General features: G+C 38.4%; 1 protein-coding gene across 1 annotated transcript in view; it reads left to right on the top strand.

Annotated features, from left to right (window-relative positions):
• skap1 (src kinase associated phosphoprotein 1) overlaps positions 1 to 19207 on the top strand; it is a 42884-nt gene that overhangs the window by 18105 nt on the left and 5572 nt on the right. The window contains exons 5-11 of the mRNA XM_072667110.1: positions 4001 to 4081; positions 4170 to 4253; positions 4919 to 5043; positions 5229 to 5292; positions 7711 to 7947; positions 10027 to 10080; positions 11752 to 11861. Coding sequence (XP_072523211.1) covers positions 4001 to 4081; positions 4170 to 4253; positions 4919 to 5043; positions 5229 to 5292; positions 7711 to 7947; positions 10027 to 10080; positions 11752 to 11861 — 755 coding nt within the window. The remainder of the gene's footprint in view (positions 1 to 4000; positions 4082 to 4169; positions 4254 to 4918; positions 5044 to 5228; positions 5293 to 7710; positions 7948 to 10026; positions 10081 to 11751; positions 11862 to 19207) is intronic.

Genomic DNA, 19207 nt, shown 5'->3' with positions numbered 1-19207 from the left:
AAAATGGCTGGCTCACAGGGTAGTGCATGTAGAGCCAGCAGAGCTACTCTAGTGGCATCACCCACCACTCCGCTGCTGCTATGGCATTGATGAACGCTGCCCTGCGTGGCCCACTCCAAGCCTCGCCCCAACCAATCTTGGCCTGCCACGACGCAGTGGTGGTGCCATACATCACCATGCTGTCTCTGGCAGCAACAGAGAGCGCCCGGGGGAAAGTCATTAGCTTTGTCTCACTCTCCCCATCTCTCTCACTCTTTTCTCCTCCTCATTGTGCAGCTCTGTGTACTCTGTGAGTCAATGAAAAAACAAACAAACAAACAAACAAATAAACAGAGTGAATTCAATATTAAATCCAACAGGATCTCACTTATGTGGCATGTTGTATTTTTTAACATACCTCTGTTATGTTGATTCTGTTCTGATATTTCTGATTATGTATTTATTTATTTATTTTTAGAGTACAGGTCACCCTTTAAAATCCTTTCCACTCCTTATGAACCAAGTCTCATTAAGATCTGAGATTAGATAATCTGTGTGCTGCCGTATCCATCTTAACAGACTCAGTCTGAGAGCATCTATTTGTGTCTTAAATGGGCCACTGATAACCATCTCTAAAATGACTCTAATGTATTGAGATGTGGATTTATTTCCAAATAATTGAATTGAGAAAACATTCTGGCCTTGCAGCCGTACAGTGCTGCTAGGAGCCATTGTGATGTAAGGTGCTGAAATATTCATAGACACCCTTAGCACATTTAAATGGAAATGATTAGCATGATGCTAATTAAAAGAGAGGAATGCTAGTGGTGAAAATTACAAAACCACACTGTTCTGAATAATTAAAAACACAATTTATTGTTAAAATGAAAATGTGAGTCACCATGATTGATTTCATTCTGCATTTTTATGAAGGCCTATTACTTAATTCTGCAGAGGACAGACATGGTTTGTACGTGTCTTTGAGAATTTTTTTAGGCTAATGGTTTTGATGTTTTTCTGCAGAAGAAAAATGTGGTTTCTTGAAGAAGGACTTTTTTGAAAGTTGACCTTTTTGAAAGGTCTGCTTTGGTAGTTCTTTGTTGCCCTATACTTCACAAAGGCCCATTCTGATTGGTCTGTAAAGACAAGATGGCTGAAGGTAAATGCTGTAGTTCTACCAATCAGAATCTTTCATGCATGGGGTGGGATCTGGAATAGAACAGTGTGTCTTTTTTCTTTGGGTCTGAAGGTGAAATTTTAGGTTACACTGCTACCCTGTGGAAGAATAATGGAACATAGTAGCTTTCCACAGTCAGCCCTTTGCCTTCGTCCACTAAAAAGAAGATGGATAATCTATGGGTGCTATAGCCCTATATCCATTCATTTAACAAGCAGTGTGGAATTGTAGGCTTATACCATACTGGGCACTGGGTTGCGTGTCAGTGTGTGTGAAGATGAGAAGAGTCCTCGGTGTCAGCTCATTTTTAGCAATTCTCACCTTTCCTCTGTTTATTCTATTTCCACCAAACTATTAGCAGGGCTCGACCTCTTAGATAAATGAAGAGAAGGGGGGCTGAGATGGATGAGAGGATTAAAAGGTGTCAGAACGAAGAGCAAGAGGAAAAAAATGAACAGAGTGGTGGATGGATCATTTGGTGGACTAAGGGCTCTTTTTGGTGTTGATATATCAAGCTGCACCTGACAAACAGCATGTAGTGCAGTCGTATTTATGACGACATAGTTATTGCTTTGTGTGTAAAACAGGCGGATGTGTCACTGGTGTGAGTGTTTGAAGGTGTCTGTGAGTGTACAAGGGTCAGAGAACTTCCTCCTCATCCATCTGAAGAACAAAGCAGGCAAAGAAGTCTTCCATAAGAGTGTGCTAGTGGTAGTGTCAAGCAAGGGCAACATTTTCAGTTGTGGCGTCAGTATGTAGTTTGATGGCTCAAAAGACTTTTGAACATCATTTATGGAAACAGTGAATACAGCTTGCCACCATCACAAATGCATAAGGTCAACAGCGCTGCATCATTTACAGTGGAACTCTCCATGCTCCACCCACAAAGACTTTCTTTCATTGCAGCATTCAGGTTTGCAGAGGGTTGGCAACCTCTCACTGTACCTATTGAGATGTATTCTTTAAATTGAGATCATTATTTCACCATAAACACATTTCTACATTTTACAAAAAAAAAAAAAACATTTTGTGATTTTGTCAAATTGTGAAGAAAGTAATTACTTCAACATCAAACATCAATCGCAGAGCAGAGTAATCAGAGTGGCACAGAACAGTGTTAGTATGTAAGCAGGCTACATCAAAAAGGAAAACAGTATTGTCTTATATGCATTATATGCATTATATGCATTGTCTTTCTAAAGGGAGGAACAGGACAGTAGACCAGCTTCCTGTGAACAAAGTATATGTTGGGTTGTGGGCCTAACTGTTGAGAGACTTTTAACAGGAGTATTTTATAATCAGTGCAAGGTTCTTTAGTAAAAACAATGGTCCTATACAAGACCATGACTTCTCAAAGAACCATTTGAATGCTTAATTAGTTATTTGCCTGATAAAATGGTTCTTTTTATTTATGAAAACCTCTTTTTATATGGTACCTTGGCACTACATACGCCTTTTGATTGCTGTATAGCAAATAGTTACTCAAAACTTTGCAGACTGGAAAAGACATTATATAGCTGCAAATAATGTACTTGGCTAATAAGAAAAGATTCTGATTATTTCAAAGTGCAAACTTGTTTAGGCCTTCCAGATTACTTGGTACAGTTCCTTATAAATTATACCACAAGTCCACAAGCGTGATGACAGCACATCTGTGCAATTTTAGCTTTGCAGTTACTCAGAGAGTGACTCAGTTCACAAGGTAGTATCCAATGTCATCAGTGAGCTAAAAAGGCATCTGAACATTTATAAATGAGTTTTAAATCAGTGTGGTGGGCTGCTCGGAATCCCACCTGTCTCCAACATAACTCTGTGGCCAGCGGGGGCTCAAAGCTGATGAAAAGTGAAGACGGGGAATTTCAGTATTGTTTACCTGCCCCCGTCATCTGGCCTTGAAAACATGACTTATGCTATACACATGTCTACGAGTTAAGATAGATTTTAGTCTGCTACGCCAAGCATGGCTTAATAAATAAACAAATCCAAATATACTGATTGACATATGGAAGTTTTTGCATATTGAATGCTAAAAGTGGGGGACACCTGCTTTCCAGATGTTTGATGTAAAATAGCTCTGCCAGACTCCTGCTTAATCCTGCTACTCTTCTGTTAACGGAATCGTACTGGACTAGGAATAATATGTTTCTCCTTTAACTTAAAAAAGTAAGCTCTGACCAATACTCTACATGGCTGTAACATGTTCATGACTGACTGGATAGTTTCATTTTTATTCTTAATAGGATTTTTTATTTTTTTATTTATATCACTCCATTTGTCTAAAAGCAGAAGGAGTAAGAGGGGGAGAACTCAGAGAAACATGGGCTCTGCTTGTGCTAGGAGGCCAGATCCTGCTCTGAAAAGTAAAGCTAGGACTGAGAGATATGACTGAGTTAAAGGGAGGAGATGGGGTGTTGGTGGGTCACAAAAACGTTTTCATGAACACAGACGGTCGAAATGGAATTTATAGGATGTTAGACTGGGAAGAGGAGGGGCTTCAGGCATGTTCCTCCTTTCAAAACTCTCTTATTTCATGACTCCAGGAAAAACTGTCAATAAACAATTCTACTAATCTGTCTCACTCTGCTGCATTGCTGGCCCAGTCCACACCACAGTGCAAGTATTGATCCGCCATTTTCCCAGAGCTGCTGTAAAATCTCTAATTCCTGATGAGAGATTAGTTTCATTACTCGACTTCAGTTTTACAGCTCACTTTTGGCCTAACCTGCGAATGAGTGTGTTTTAAAATCTGACACAGCAGTAGTTCAGGTGCATGTTATACAACAGTGTTCTAAACAGCATGTGAATATCTACTACAGCACTTGTAATGGATAAATCTCATTACAGATTTTGGAGATATTCCCACAGTGGCAGCACAAGACCTAAGTAACATCTTAAAGCAAGGATACCTGGAGAAGAAAAGACGCGGTAAGGATTTAGAAAAATCATCAACTTGCTATTGGAATAATACTATATGTGCTTTATATTTTTTTTTTCTTACTTTTACATTTACAAGATCATAGTTTCTTCAGCATGGAGTGGCAGAAAAGGTGGTGCGTCCTGAACAACACCATATTCTACTACTTTGGGAGTGAAAAAGGTTTGTTCATTTAGTTCAGTTTAGTTTAGTTTGTTTGCACAGTCTAAAATACTTTTCAAAAAAGCCTCCAAAACCCCCCCCAAAAAGAATGACATAACATACAGTGTGGGTAGAGGCAAAAATAAATAAATGAAGCCTCCACCTAAATAATATAAAAATTTTACAACATTCTACAAGAGATTAAGATTAATAAATATATTTATATATAAAGCCAATGTGCCCATGTGAACTCCTGTGCAAAAATATCACATTAAAAATAAGTAAACATAGATTTTACATTTTTTGCCAAATGTGAAAGCCCATTCAACAATTTAGATCTAAATCTTATCAGACATTGGCCTCTAGAAGGGAAAAATTTAAGAGGATGAAGATCTAAAGATTGACTGGTTGAATATGAATTAACCTCTGAATTTGTAATTCATAAACTGCTCTGGAATATTCCCCCTATTTTAGTATATCTTAAAAAAAACACATATTTGAAAAATATTTTATCATAAAAATAAAAATCAAAGTTTTGAAATAGAGGAGCAGCACAAGATAATACGCAAAGAGTTACACTGTTTTAGTTGCATGTTTAGTTTTTTTAACTGTTGTCACATAAAGTTCACTGATATGGATGATCACTCTGATGTTCATCACTGTGACTCGTGTTATCGTAATTCCAGACAAGCAGCAGAAAGGCTCCTTTTTTATCAATGGCTACAGTGCTGAGCTGGTATCTAACTTGCGCAAAGACTCCAAGAAAAACTGCTGCTTTGAGATGAGTGCCCCTGGAAGACGTTCTTACCAGGTTCAGTGAACACACACACACACACACACACACACACACACACACACACACACACACACACCATGTTGGTCTTCTTTGACTCATTGCTGTGGTTACTCAGAGTCGTGTTTGTATCGTTACAATGAAGAATGCTTGTTTTCACTGATCATAGCACCCAGTTCACAGATGATGGCTTTTCCCTGCAGTTCACAGCCAGCAGTCCTCGTGAGGCCAGAGAATGGGTGGACCAGATCAATTTTGTCTTAAAAGGTAGGTTAATTATGGTATACGGTGTGTATATCTGTATTTATATATATAGCTTATACACTCTATGTCTTTTTGATACACAATTGTACATGTTTCAGGATTCAGAATAATTCTACCTTCAAGTGCAGTGACTTCTTTCCACCTTGTGATCTAGGCATTCATACCAAGCCAGTTATGTCAAAACAGCAAAAAAAAAAAAAGAGATATGCCTTTGATTTATTTTCAAATTCTCATAAATATCTTTTTTGACCTCAGCCAATCAGACAGAGTGTAGACCTCCTCATGCAGCACGTCACGCAGCTCCTGAGTCCCACGCGCCTCGCTCTGCGTCCTCTTCCGCGTAGAGCAGTGCTCCTTACGGGAAATTGATTGGGAGGCACTCTGGTCATTCTTCAGGGCCATTGATCTGGCCCTGCTTGGCATCCAGGCAGTGAGGATGCGATAGCCTGTGTTACTGAGCTCAGTCACCTGCAATCAGGCACGAGCTCCATCTGAGACAGATCTGGAGCGTGCCCGCTGCTCTAAAATGGGCTCACTGTGAGCCTCCGATTTGCGGGAAGTAATGAACACTCCTGAGATTGTTTACACTCTTCCCATCCCCCTTACCATGACCATGTAAAACCATAATTTATATACTTTATCAAATTAAACATTTCTATTTATGCATTATGTTTTTTACAATAATTACATAACAGGCTCTATATTTGCACCATTCATAACGGATGCATTTATAATTAAAAACATAATAAAGAAATGTAGTCAAATATCAATAAAACTGATACACTGATATAGTTACACTATCAGTCACATGTTTGAACATACTTGATGGAATAGGGCATTATGTATTTCATGGATTTCATTATGGATGGATTTTTTCTTTAGTCATTAAAGCACAGTTTCTTTATATTAGATTAATTTAAAAATAGAAATATTGTGGCATCCCACAAGTTCAGACACCCAAGTTCAGACACCCAACTCAGTCAGTAATGTGAAGTTTAGCTGATACCACATCTAGAAAAAGCTTTTTCTAATCTTGTTAGAAGTGTTTTCACAGGTGTTTTAATTTCTGCGATGTTCATGCTGCACAGAATGATTAAGATATACTCACAGATTTTCAGTGATGTTCAAGTCTGTCACTGTGAAGGTTCAATACTTCTTTGTGCATTTCTCAAAACTGTTCATGTTGAATTCTAAAGTAGGTTTTGGATCATACTTATAGTTCATCTAGATTCTGTATCGTTTTTCACCCACCCCTCATTCGAGAACTATTACGATTTTATTTTTATTTGTATTTCCCTTTATTTGTATTCTTTTTTTGTGAAAATACAAGTGATATTAGACAGTTCTGGTGGTGTGATGAAGACAGGAGCATTACAGTTTGTGGTTTGGCTCTGGGGATCAGTGCTCCGGGGATCATAGCTTGTGTTTGGTGATTATATGATATGATTAATTACTGGTTTAAAAATAGTTGTCCAGACTGAGTCTGAATTTTTATTTTGTTTTTTTAATTGAGTCAGATAATCTTTCCATTTATATGTAATCCATTAGAAATACATTATTAGTAATGGTATTTTTAGACTACTAGTTCATAAAATAGTTTGGCAATGATTAGTGCTATAAAAGGCATAAAGTTGACAGTTATTTTGTCATATTAGTTGCTAATATGTCTAGCAAAAGTTTTATGTTTTCACACATTAATTTGACGTGATCTGCTGTTAATCTTGGTAATCTTCTGTTATATTTATTTATGTGAATACCTTACTGATAATATATATTATCTTTAGAATTTAGTTTTTCTATATTTTCTATACTTTTCTTTGAGTGACATCTTACTTGACTGAAACTCTAACAACTGCTAACATTGTCAACAATTCAAATGAGCTTACTAGCTCTAAAAAAGATGATACAGTTTTGAACATTTTGAAAAAGTGTCTAGACTTGAGCAAATTCCACAATTTCTATTTTATATATTGTTTTTTTTTTGTTATATTAGTTTACTGCAATGGTTGTGTTGTGCTTACTTATTTTTACTTTAAAAATCTTTCCATTTAACTGTATCTTGTGAGAAGCATCCTTAAAATGACAAGACTGTATAAATATACATCAAGATATAGAAGTGGTTGATTGGTTTAACCTGTTTTTGGTCACTGCATATGTGTTATTTTACAGTTTTCATTGCTATTAACTGTTAATCAAAATAAAGTAAGTTGACCTGAAAATTGGTAGTGTAGGTGCACAACAGGTTTACAAGTATGGGTAAACAAGTGGATATTGTGATATCAGGCACACCAGTGTTGATGTGCCCAGTATAATATAAAGTACAGAGTTTGAGTTCATACTTTATGAGTCGAAACTACTGTTACTGTCTTAGCATTACACTATGATGCATAACGTCCATTTGGAACCTCTACTTATGTCTAGATTTGAGCTCCAGCTTCATCCCCTTTGATGATGATGAGGAAGAGGAGGAGGAGGAAGAAGAGGAGACATACGATGACATTGAAAGAGCAGAGACTCCAACACTGCGTTCTGGCTCGGCCTCTGCAGCTCAGGCTGCAACACCAGCAGCTATTGTCCAGGAGGAAAGGAGGGACAGAACAGGGGCAGCTGCGGAGGAAGATGAAGAGGTGGAAGAGGATATATATGAAGTGCTGCCAGGTACAGAAAACAAAACGCACAAACTGTACATAAATATTAACTCCCAACTCTCCAACTTATGCAAATTGATAATGATAATGTTATATGCTTTAAAGAAGATGAGCGTTATTATTATTATATTTAACCATTTAAAGATAATGATATCAGACTCCACAAAACTGTCATCATTCCAGACTTTTCCCAGCATATTTGCTTTTTTCTAACTACTGAACAATAATCCATAGTATCTGGATAAGGAGTATAGGAAGTTAAAAGACCAACAACAGCACAATGTTTAATCCTTTTCCCCACATTGTATGCTCCAGTACAGACTGATTATCACTTCACCTTGATTTTGTAGGCAGTATATGAATATATATTTATGGTGTGATATTGCAACCATAAATTATTGAAAAGTGACTGTTTTTGCAGCTTTGTCTTTATATGTGGACTCCATGCACTGTTTTAAAGAAAATAACACTCTTTGAAATGTTATTTTCATTGATTTTATTTGTGGTCTGTAAACATATAACACTGTTTATATAGTCCACCAAACTCCTTTATTCCTCAAACAAATTCTGTTTTCCATAGAACAAGCTCTACATTCACCTTATTCAACACACCTGATTCTACTCAAGCTAATTTCCAAAGCCTTTACAATTTCAGAGTGTTAATAAAGGGGAAATACTAATCTCTGCCAGGACTTCAGTTTGACAACTCTGCCCTAGAACGAACACTGACCACTTGTTTGCAAAGCAGTTGATATATTAAACTCAAGACTGATTATAAGGATAGATCTTTAATTTAGTAAGGCTGACCAGGTGAAATGCTGATGGGGTAACTCCCAATGTCACAGCCGGTGTCACGCAATCAAGTGGAACAGATACATCAAGATCTGGTGCCCCAAAAATGAGTAGAGCAGCCTGAGAGCACTTAACGAGAGCAGAAACACATCAGTCCTGAGCGCTGTCATTTTCACCTTTCTCCGCCATGTGTGTGAGGCAGCTGAGCCGGCCACAGATGGTGGATCGGATGACCATCTCTCTCCTTTTCCCACCCTCAATCCATCTCTCTTTCTTCCTCCTCCTGCTCCTCTCTGTGTTTTGGAGTTGAAAAGTGCTGAGTATGATTTGCTGTAATAATGTATTCTACAAAAGGACAAAAGGGGTGAAGTGTGCTGAGGTATTAATTGATTTACTGTATATACTGTTAATGTTACACCACGTTTTATAATATGAAATGTCTTATATAATATTTCTGTGATTAACGCCAGGTGATGCACAAAGCATAGAAGGACAACAGTAACACAAAGTAAAGCTAGTCTTAGATGATTTATTTAGCTGAAAACATTTAATAGATGCTAAAGGGATTGTGCTCTGCAATCAATTTTCCTGTACAATATCAGGGGGCACTTTTATCGTTTTGGTGAAGTAGTGTACAATGCTGTATTTAAATAACACAGGTTATGATAAAACACCTAAAAGCACTGTGTTTGTCAGATCAAAATGATGTCAAACAAATTCTCTTTCTCATTCTGTTGAAAGGAAACTCTTAAACCTTATCATGAGTGGACATGAACTTTAAAGCAGGAGTACAGTAGTGTTTTTTTTTTTTTTTGCCCTTTTCCACGGTTCCTGGAAGCAGAGGGCCGGCCCGTGCCGTGGGAAGTATAAGGTTGCTGTGTGGTGGTTTTATCGGCAGGCTGACAGGGTGAGGATGGATGTGGGAGACAGAGAGCAAGGCTATCACTGTCACTTTACAGACCCTGAGGTGCCACACCCCGAATCAATGCCTAGTCTGCCCTGACACACTAACGACCAAATCCAGAATGGCACCTCTTCTATACATCTCCTATACATCAAAAACATTAGCTTTTCTGATAATGCCACCCCTGTTATATAATATCTATATTACAGGCTGCATTTGGTGCACGTGCGCTCTCTGTGCCATTCAAAAACTTTAACATTAATTGGCTTAATAGACTGAAAACAAGAAGGAACTTAAATGTTACTTAGGAGGTGTCGGATGGGGTCAGATTTTTTGAGTGCAGTAATGGTCCACCTTTCTTACCTGTTTTGTCTCAATCTCTGAATCTTTTAGAGGATGACTTCTCAGACCACTCTGAAGAGGTCAGCGAGAGGAGCCAAAAAACAGGTAAGGAAACAGTTGTCTGTATTTGGATGTTTACTGCCCTAATTAAGCTGGATTTTATCTTGGAAGGTACTGTAAAAAATACTGTAAACAAGGCCATAGACTTAATATAACCGCTAGGTAAGGTTGCTCTCCTTCAAAAAGCAGTCCATACTTTTTAAACGTTACAATGACTGGGCAAGGCTAAAATACTGTATGCTGCATAGATTTATGTAAAATGTACTCCACAAAAACATTGCATTGTTTTTTTGCAGCTTAGCTTTAAAATGTGCATTCTATGGACTACAGAGTGAAAAATATGTTTTAAAATGTAAATATATAAATTTACATACTATATCAAACTAGACAAAAAAAAATACAAGTGGGGCAATTTCTTTATATTGGTTCCTACACTCCACCAAACTGTCAACGATTTCAGCCCGAAATTACTCACTCCTATAACTTATAAGGTGCATTTCTTAAGTTTATTATGTATCATTTATAAATATTAAGTATTTATATTTATATATGTGGTTTTGTGTACAGCAAGAAATGCTTACATGCTGTTTAACCAGCCTATTTACAACCGTGTTTTATTAGCTTATTTTTCTTGTAGAAAAACACAAGAAGAACATCAAATACAGTGGATATAAAAAGTGTACACACAACTGTTAAAATGGCAGGTTTTGTGGTGTACAAAAATTAGACCACAATTTCAGACTTTTTTCCACCTTTATTGATACATGTAACCTGTATATCTCAATTGAAAAACAAACTGAAATCTTTAGGGGGAAGAGGTAAAAAATAAAAAACAAAAATAATGTGGTTACATAAGTGTGCACACCCTTAAAACTGGGGGTGTGGCTGTGTTCAACATGAACCAATCAGATTTAAACTCATGTTAAGTAGAAACCAGTAGACACCTGCCATGATTTAAAGTGCCTCTGATTAACCCCAAATAAGTTTACTTGGTGTAGTAGGCTTTTCCTGACATTTTCTTAGTCACCTTTACAGCAAAAGCCATGGTCTGCAGAGAATTCACAAAGCATCAGAGCCACTACTTTCCCTTCTGATATGAGTTTAACCCCAGTTTGGTAGTCAGCTGAGATAAAAACCAGTTTGCTGGTGCAGAGCAGACAATGGAGAGAAGAGATGGTAAAAGGCTAGCGTTAGCTTTTAGCCTAGCGCAGATTCCCGTTTGCTCCTAACTTTCTGCAGACACTAGCACAGGATCTGTTTCGTCCAGCAACTCATAATCACATAACTAGAGTCTGGAAGTGAGGGCTGCTCTTCAGTATCAAAACGCTATTTTTTTAACAAAGTTGTGTCACGTTTTATAATTTTGCCAGCTTTGTCTAGGGCTTTTGCTGGTGGGCTAAGTTTATGTTAAACTTGGACATGTGTACATCTTGTTATTGTTATTTAGGGGTGAGCTTTTAGAATAGCACTGGTGGGGGCACCTGAGCTTTGATGTTTCCATTCAAGAATTTCCAGAAATATATGGTAGGAATTCCCCAGACTTTAACCTGTACAAATCGACTAGTTAAATTCCTTGCAAATTAAATAAAAGAAACTCCCCTGGCAAAACTAATCCAACTCCAACAGTGCTTAAGTATCTTTAGTCAAATCATGATCTTTCCATGTCTCTATATTAAAAGGGACGCGGATTTGTGTGTGTGTGTGTTTCCTTATTAGACCCCTCATCAGATTATGCCAATTACTATCAAGGCCTGTGGGACTGTGAAGCAGAAGGGTCAGATGAGCTGGCATTTCGCAGAGGAGATGTCATCTATATTCTAAGCAAGGTTAGTGGACGACAGCATACAAACATGCAAACCAAGCCTGTTCTCTCCCACTCTCTCTGTCAATATCTATCTCGCTTTCTTCCCTCAGTTTGATGATTCAGGTGCATATTCATTTACCCTGGACTTTTTCTTCATCTGTCCACACAAATACTAAATAACGTACATGTTAAGTCTAATCTGTTGACATCCTCTGTAGACATCCAATCTTCCCAATTGCATTCTCACATTTTCTCACATTTTACACTCATTTTCCTTAATAAACATTTTCAACAGTCTTTGGCTACATAACTGACCTGAGAAATAATCATTTTGGCTGTGTCTGGTTTTCTGCATTTCCATTATTGTAAACTCTCCATTATAAAACACCCCATTTCTTGAATCAGGAATTTAATTTCTGAGGTTGACTGAGTTTTACTTTATGTTTTATTCAACACCAAGCAGAATTCCCCAAGCCATAACACTGTTTCATTCTTTGACTCTTAAACTTTATGATGTTAATATTTTTCATTTATATTTTTTGGTATTTTTGGCTTCCTTAGGTATTTTGTAACAGGCTTGTGCTATCCTAGGCCCATTATTATAATATTGTGCTTAACAAAGCTGTTTGAAACAAGATTACATATGTGATTGGGGAACACAGCAATGCCTAATCCAAAGATACTGGAACTTGAACACTTTGCAGTCTGCACATTCAGCCTCTTTTACATCTTGTCTTTTGACATGTTTTGTGGCACTGTGTGTGTGGGTGTGTTGTCACTGGAGAACACAGCTCAATGGCAAGATTCTCAGTAATGGGCTGTTAATTCATTACCAGGGTTGTATCACAGAGAATCGAGTGTTCAGCCATGCTCAACTGCTTATTTAGTGCCTCTTTCAGCTACCGCATTCACCAGCTTGTCCTCCTTTTTAAATCTATACCTCACATGTCTTACAAGCAGGAACCCTCAACAGCATACACACATGCTATCTGTCTTTTATAGATACCCAACTGGAAATCAATGTGCTTTAATTTTGCCTTAGACTTCCAACTAAGTCAGTATAATCCTTAACTAAACAATGTAGTACAATGTAGTACTGTAGAGTTAGGTTCATCATCATAACACACCTAACTTCACTGAAAATAGTGGTGCTTTGGGTTTACATAATTCAGATGTGTCATTTGGTAACTTCCAAAAGAAGTGAACCTGAAAGACAACAATAAATATTTCTGTAAATTTAACGTTGTTTAGTTGCTAATTACCAATGTATAGTTAGTTATTGTTGTTCAAATGTTTTCATCTTTAAGCTCAGTTAATATTTTGTGTATTTTATGTTTACATGGTGTTTATGCCTTTGGCAGCCATGAACTATTTATCTGAACAGTAAGTGTGCTGTGCCTGTAAAACCCTATATACTATAATTGTCCCACAATCTACTGTAATGAATTATTGATTCATTATAATACACATACAAACTGGCCTTTCTCAAGAGGAGATCTGGTGATGGTTAAGTTAACACATTCACAACATAAACACTTACTGCCCTGACAGAAAAATGCTTTAAATATCATTTTTCTCAGATCAGACTTTTGCATAGTTTAGGGGTATCATGTCACCTGATATGGTTAGCAGTTACCTTCTACTACCGGTCATTATAATTGTTAGTAAAAGCCTGTACAGATCAATTGTATTATTCATTTTATAACTTAAGCTGTCATTATAACTGTTGTAGTTCACAGTAGTTTGCCTGCAGACATTCTACAGACGTTTTTATTTATATAGATTTATTACATATTATCTTTAATTCCAATCCCTCCTCCATAATTGGAATAATTATTTTACTGAAGATCTGAATGCCTGCTATATTATTATGATTACTGAAGCATTTCTTCGCCATGTGAACGCTTGCTCCTTTGGATCATTTCAGACAATATAGGGCCGGTGCTTTTGTTTTACGGGTGCTTCCCTGGACCATTGACCCCACCAAATGAAATATGAGCCACTGGCTAGAACTCAAGCCTACCTCTAACAGTCTCCCTCATAAAACAGTGGTCATAAAATAAGAGCGCATAAATTTTGCTAGCCAGAGGCATGGAGGGGAGGCCTGGTGTATTTGTGTCAACACTGAGCATAATTACAAGGTGATAAAGACGTGTAAAGTGCTAAATCAATGGTGCTAACCAACAGGTTTTTAAAGCTGCGCTATGATTGAATGCTGAAAAGTAGCAAATCAAAGTGGTAGACAGGACTGTCACAGCAATGGAGTCCGCTGGCCTGCAGCTGAGCAGAGCATGCAGATTATATAAAGGTTTCTCAGCAGCTATTATTGATCCATCACTTACAGTAGTCTACATAAACACAGCTCACAGAAATACATATGCTGAATGAGTACATAAAGCGCATACAGAAGTTGTGTGTGTGTGTGTGTGTGTGTGTGTGTATAGTTTTTCATACATTTTCCAGACAAATACAGACGGTATTTTTTATAAAAGCTTCATGATCCATGTTTGAGCAAAAACAAAAATCCAAGGCAAGTCCATTCCTTTTAAGTCACTGAGATCAGGTTAAGGATTATGCTTTAAAAATTTGCTGTCCAATGAAAAACATTAAAATAGTGACTTTACAGCAAAAGAAAAAAAAAACTCTAGACATTGAATGGAAGTTTATTCCAAGTCATTTACACAGTGTACAGAGCAGCTACAGGGTTCAAATGAGGAAGAAATTAGGAGGACTATGTGTTTCATTTGACAGCAGCGATATACAGTTATATGTAAAAGTCAGTCACTATGAAATTTGTTTAAATAGTATAGTTCTGCCTGTAAAACCCTATATAACATTGAAATAAACTCAAACATGCATTACAACACAATAAAATATTCAATATTAATCAAGATCAAGATCACATGGATATATGTGTAAAGTGAACATACAGCAGTCCAGGCTGGTGGAGGTGGTGTAAAAGTGTAATGAACATTTTCTTGGTACACTTACAGCCCATTAATATCAGTCATTGCTGGAATGCTTTGGGATATGGCTCATCAGGAACGTGCTCCTGAAAAATCTGCAGGAATTGCATGACAGTGTCAGCATGACCCAGAATCTCCACAGAAATGTTTCCAACATCTCTTGGAGTGTCCAGGCTTGTATATATGACTGTGTACCTTCTCATTCACACAAAAACCTTCTCCATTCGAATTGTTTTTGACTTTTTGGCATATTTTGTCTCAAAATTGAACAATGGATGGTCCAATAAAAAACATAAAAATAAAATGGAATAAAATCTTATTATATTAACATCCAGTGAAAGATCAGAAGGTTTAAAAGGTTGTAAAAGGGTTGTCACTGATTAATTAGCCTACAGTAAATCTCTATTGTATATTTTTACCTGTGTGTGTGTGTGTGTGTATGTGTATGTGGTGTAAGTGTGTGTTTGTTTACCAGTGGGACAGTTGGAATCCATCAGTTCTCCTGTCTTCTCTCGCTTTCTCTCTGCTCTGTATGTGTGTGTTTGTGGGACACGTGGTGATATCAGGACTTTGTTTAAGCGTAGGTTTCTATCTCAGCACTTTGGTGTTGTAAAGAATATGAGCAGTGCGAGGCAGCGGGGGGTAAAATAAATAAAGCCGGCGGGCCTGCTCACTCATCTGCAGCCCAGCTTCATTTTCAATCTTGCCCTGATTAATTCAGAGGAGTTAATTTTGCGCAGCCTCCGCTCTCTGCTCTGCAGTGAGAGCCCCTGAGCTCCCTGCTCTGCGGCGCTGCCTCGCTGCTTCTGCACTCCAACATGAAATAGTGGATAATACCAACATCCATCTGGCAGCGTTACACAGCCTCCTCAATCCTCAGTGCAGGGGAGCCACTGATGGCAGCAGAGCAGGATGTTTGGGGCTGTTTTTCTCCCCACACTAATCACATCACGCTCGCTTTTGTAATCCACACATGCTCTTTTTATTTGTCCTAGTGTGGTTGGAGGTGATTATGAAGCCTAATGGTGGTTTGATTCCTGATTAAAAAGAAAAAAAAATGACTTGTTGTATCATATCCTCATCACTAGGTTTCTTTATGACTTGGTCTTAGCGGAAATATCAATATCAACATTTTTACACAAAATATCACATTAGCACTCATAAAATTAAAGGTGTGATAAAGGGTTATTTGGAACGATGCCACTGGAGAACCATTTATAATTTCCTACAGAGCCTTTGAGTGAATAGAAAATCACATGCAGGTGCAAACCCTTTTATACTTTAAAGAACTAAGACAACATACAGAACCTTTATATAATGTATAACACATGGTGTAAAGGTTCTGTAGCAATAAGAGTTTTTTTTCTTAGAACCAAACATGCCCCATACAAGAGCCATTTTATGTTTAAGAGTGCACTAAAATGAAGGTCATTTGGGGATGTGTGGAAGAGGGTCCAGTTTTCAGTTACAGAGCTCAGGAGGGCCCCCCGGACATTGCCTTTTAACCACGTTCTTTCTTCCACAGTCCAATACTCCTGCATTCCTGGATGCTAATTTATGTCCCTGAATTCAAAGTACATGACTCCATAGGTCAGACTCAACACATGCCTGAATTCCCAGTGGAATTCCCGTAAAAAAAAAAAAAAGCTGCAATGAGAAAGCGGAGAGATTTACGGCTCTAAAGACATGGGCCAAACTTTTCTGGGATCCTTTTAACATGCAGGCCCACTAACAGCACTCTCTTTCAGTCCTCCACAGCCTTTTGGAACATGCGCTGCTCCCTCAGTCGTAAAAGTGGGCTGGACACTGGTCTAGACACAAGCCAAACCCATTTAAGCAGCTGCCCAAAACAAGCCAACTTGGTTGGCAAGAGTGTGGACACTAGTGACACCTTCTGGCTGACCACTGAAGGTTTTTCAGTTTTTTTAAGAGGCTCATGGGATCAATTTCTTCCTGTTTTTAAAATAAATATCAGCTGATTTGTGATGAAAAAACTGACAGGTTTTAGTACATCTATTTTAACTTGAATTTTGTGGCCTGTGTTATTTTGTGAAGAGGATAAACAAATCAAAGCAAATCAAACAGCTTTTGAATGGCTGGTTAACATACAAAGCATACATGTTGATGAATTACGCTCCTGAAAATAAAGGTACCAAAAGGCTATTTGGAGTAAAGCCATAGAATAACCACTTTTGGATTCCCACAGAAACCTTTAAGGAGATGGTTTTATAAATGTTTATTGTGTTAAGAATTACAGAACTTCCCCCTAGAATGTAAAGGTTCTTTTTCAATTTTCTAAAGTTTTGTAGTACCATACATTCAAGCCCCGACCATTTAGGAATCTCTTTTTAAGAGTGTAGGCTTGTGAGTCTCACTATACAGCTTCATTTTTAGATATGGCCAACCCATATATGACATATTTGTGTGTGAGTGGTCAGTTCTCATGGACAGTGTGTGTGTGTGTGTGTGTGTGTGTGTGTGCTTTCTCTTCCCAAGTGGGTCACATCCTCACAACTCTCAGACAAATGAAGGCCCTCGTTGCCCTAGTACCCAGGGGGTCACTCTGCCGCAAAATGCCTGAAGAAAAGGAAAAGGGTGTAATAAAAGGGAAGGAAAAGCAAAGGGAGACTGACAGAGGGCAGCCTTTAAGACCTCAGTTGTCTTCACACCCACCTCTTGTTCTTTCTTGCTCTCTCTTGCACGCCTCTCTCTCTTTCTCACATACACACACATCAGAAGACCTGCCTTCATTATTGCAATAGACACCAAGGCGCTATATGGACGCATTGGGCATTCTATTTACCAGCAGCATCAGCAGGGGGGGTGAGTCTGGGGTTCTGGGGTCATGCAGAAGGCAGCGGTCATCTCCCGGTCAACTACAGTAGGTCATTATTCAGCCTAAGCCAATAGTCCAGAACTGCACGGCGACCGCCCCCTCCTGCTCTGCCTAATTATTATAAATGAGAGGCCACGTAAACAGCCATCATTACAGGCACTCAGCAGCATACACAATCCACTTTAAATGCCTATTAAGTTAAAGAGCCATCAGTAATCCCCCAGCGTACTTTTACACCGGCAGCTAGTTTATTTGCTCTTCCACATTTTTGGTCATCATCTCACACTCTCCCTGGCCGAATAGCCACCATTGTGACGGATCATCAAGAGCATGGGGGGCTGTGTCTTGAAGATGCATTATTCGTTTGCTTGTTTCCTATCAGACCTCATCTTGCGCTGCTTTCTTATCAGCTGAAACGGCGTCTACACACATAACGTTAATTTGCTAAAGGATAGCAGTCCACTAGGTAATTGAAACTGAGCATAAACAACTTGCATTGATTACTGGTTGCATTGATCAGGGTGTAATCATGTGATGGATGTCTTTAGAAACAGTTACAGATGCTGCCGCTGTGTATTCATATTTTCCCCTTCTGAAGAATAACATGGTGTAGTTGTTTGTGATCCTTTGTAGTGATAGCTAGAGATGCTCAGCAGCAGGAGCAGCAGCAGCAGCAGGGTGTGTGTGTGTGTGTGTACTGCTGATACACTCCAGCGCATGACAGTGAGAGAGAAAGGAGAGGGAGGGCTGGAGGGAGAGAGAGAGAGAGAGAGAGAGAGAAAGAGAGAGAGAGAGCGGGTTCAGTGGCGGGGCAATGAGAGACTTCCTGCGCTCCATCACTCCCAAGGCCTACCTCAGTCAGCTGGTGGCCTGCGGCACAGGCCTCATGCCTCATTCTTATTAGCGTCTCTCCTGCCTTCACAGAAGGGGTGTGTGTGTATGTGTGTGTGTGTATGTGTGTATATTGCTGTGAGCAACAGCGAAAAAAATAGGCAGGATGAAAAAGAGGGAGACGGCGAATGAGGTAAATGATTAAAACATGAGCGAAAGGAAGTAACATGTTGGGCATGAGGAGTTTGAGACTTGTAGGGGAAGTAAGAGGACAGGAGTGAAAGCGAGAGAAAAAGACATGAGGAGGATGGCTATATTAAATAGCTATAAGGGGGTAGAGGGCATGGTACACTCTCAAAAATAATGGTTCCTAAATAGTTCTTGACTTAGAGTCATAGCTATAGCACCCTTACAATATGGCGAAATTCTGTAAATGTGAAAAAGTCTCTTCACCCTTACAGAGCTCCTTACGCTCTATTGAAAGGTTCTCTACAGTTCTTAATGAGCCAGTAGCAGTTATTCTGTGGTATCGCTCAAAAGAACAGTTATGAAAAACATTTGTTTCAGATTTTACATTTATTATAAAGTATAAAATAAAAAATTATTTAAACATTTTATTAAAATTTATTAAATTAGTTCTTGTGATGTCACAAAAACAAACCTGCCACACTTCCCAATTTCTGCCTCTTCAGCTTACAGCAGTGTAACTCCATCCATTCACCCTGAAGTTGTAAG

Source organism: Salminus brasiliensis, chromosome 22 (assembly GCF_030463535.1).
Source record: "Salminus brasiliensis chromosome 22, fSalBra1.hap2, whole genome shotgun sequence".
NCBI classification, from domain to species: Eukaryota; Metazoa; Chordata; class Actinopteri; order Characiformes; family Bryconidae; genus Salminus; species Salminus brasiliensis.
Note: the sequence above shows the minus strand (reverse complement) of the source record. Positions and strands in the feature narration are given on the sequence as shown.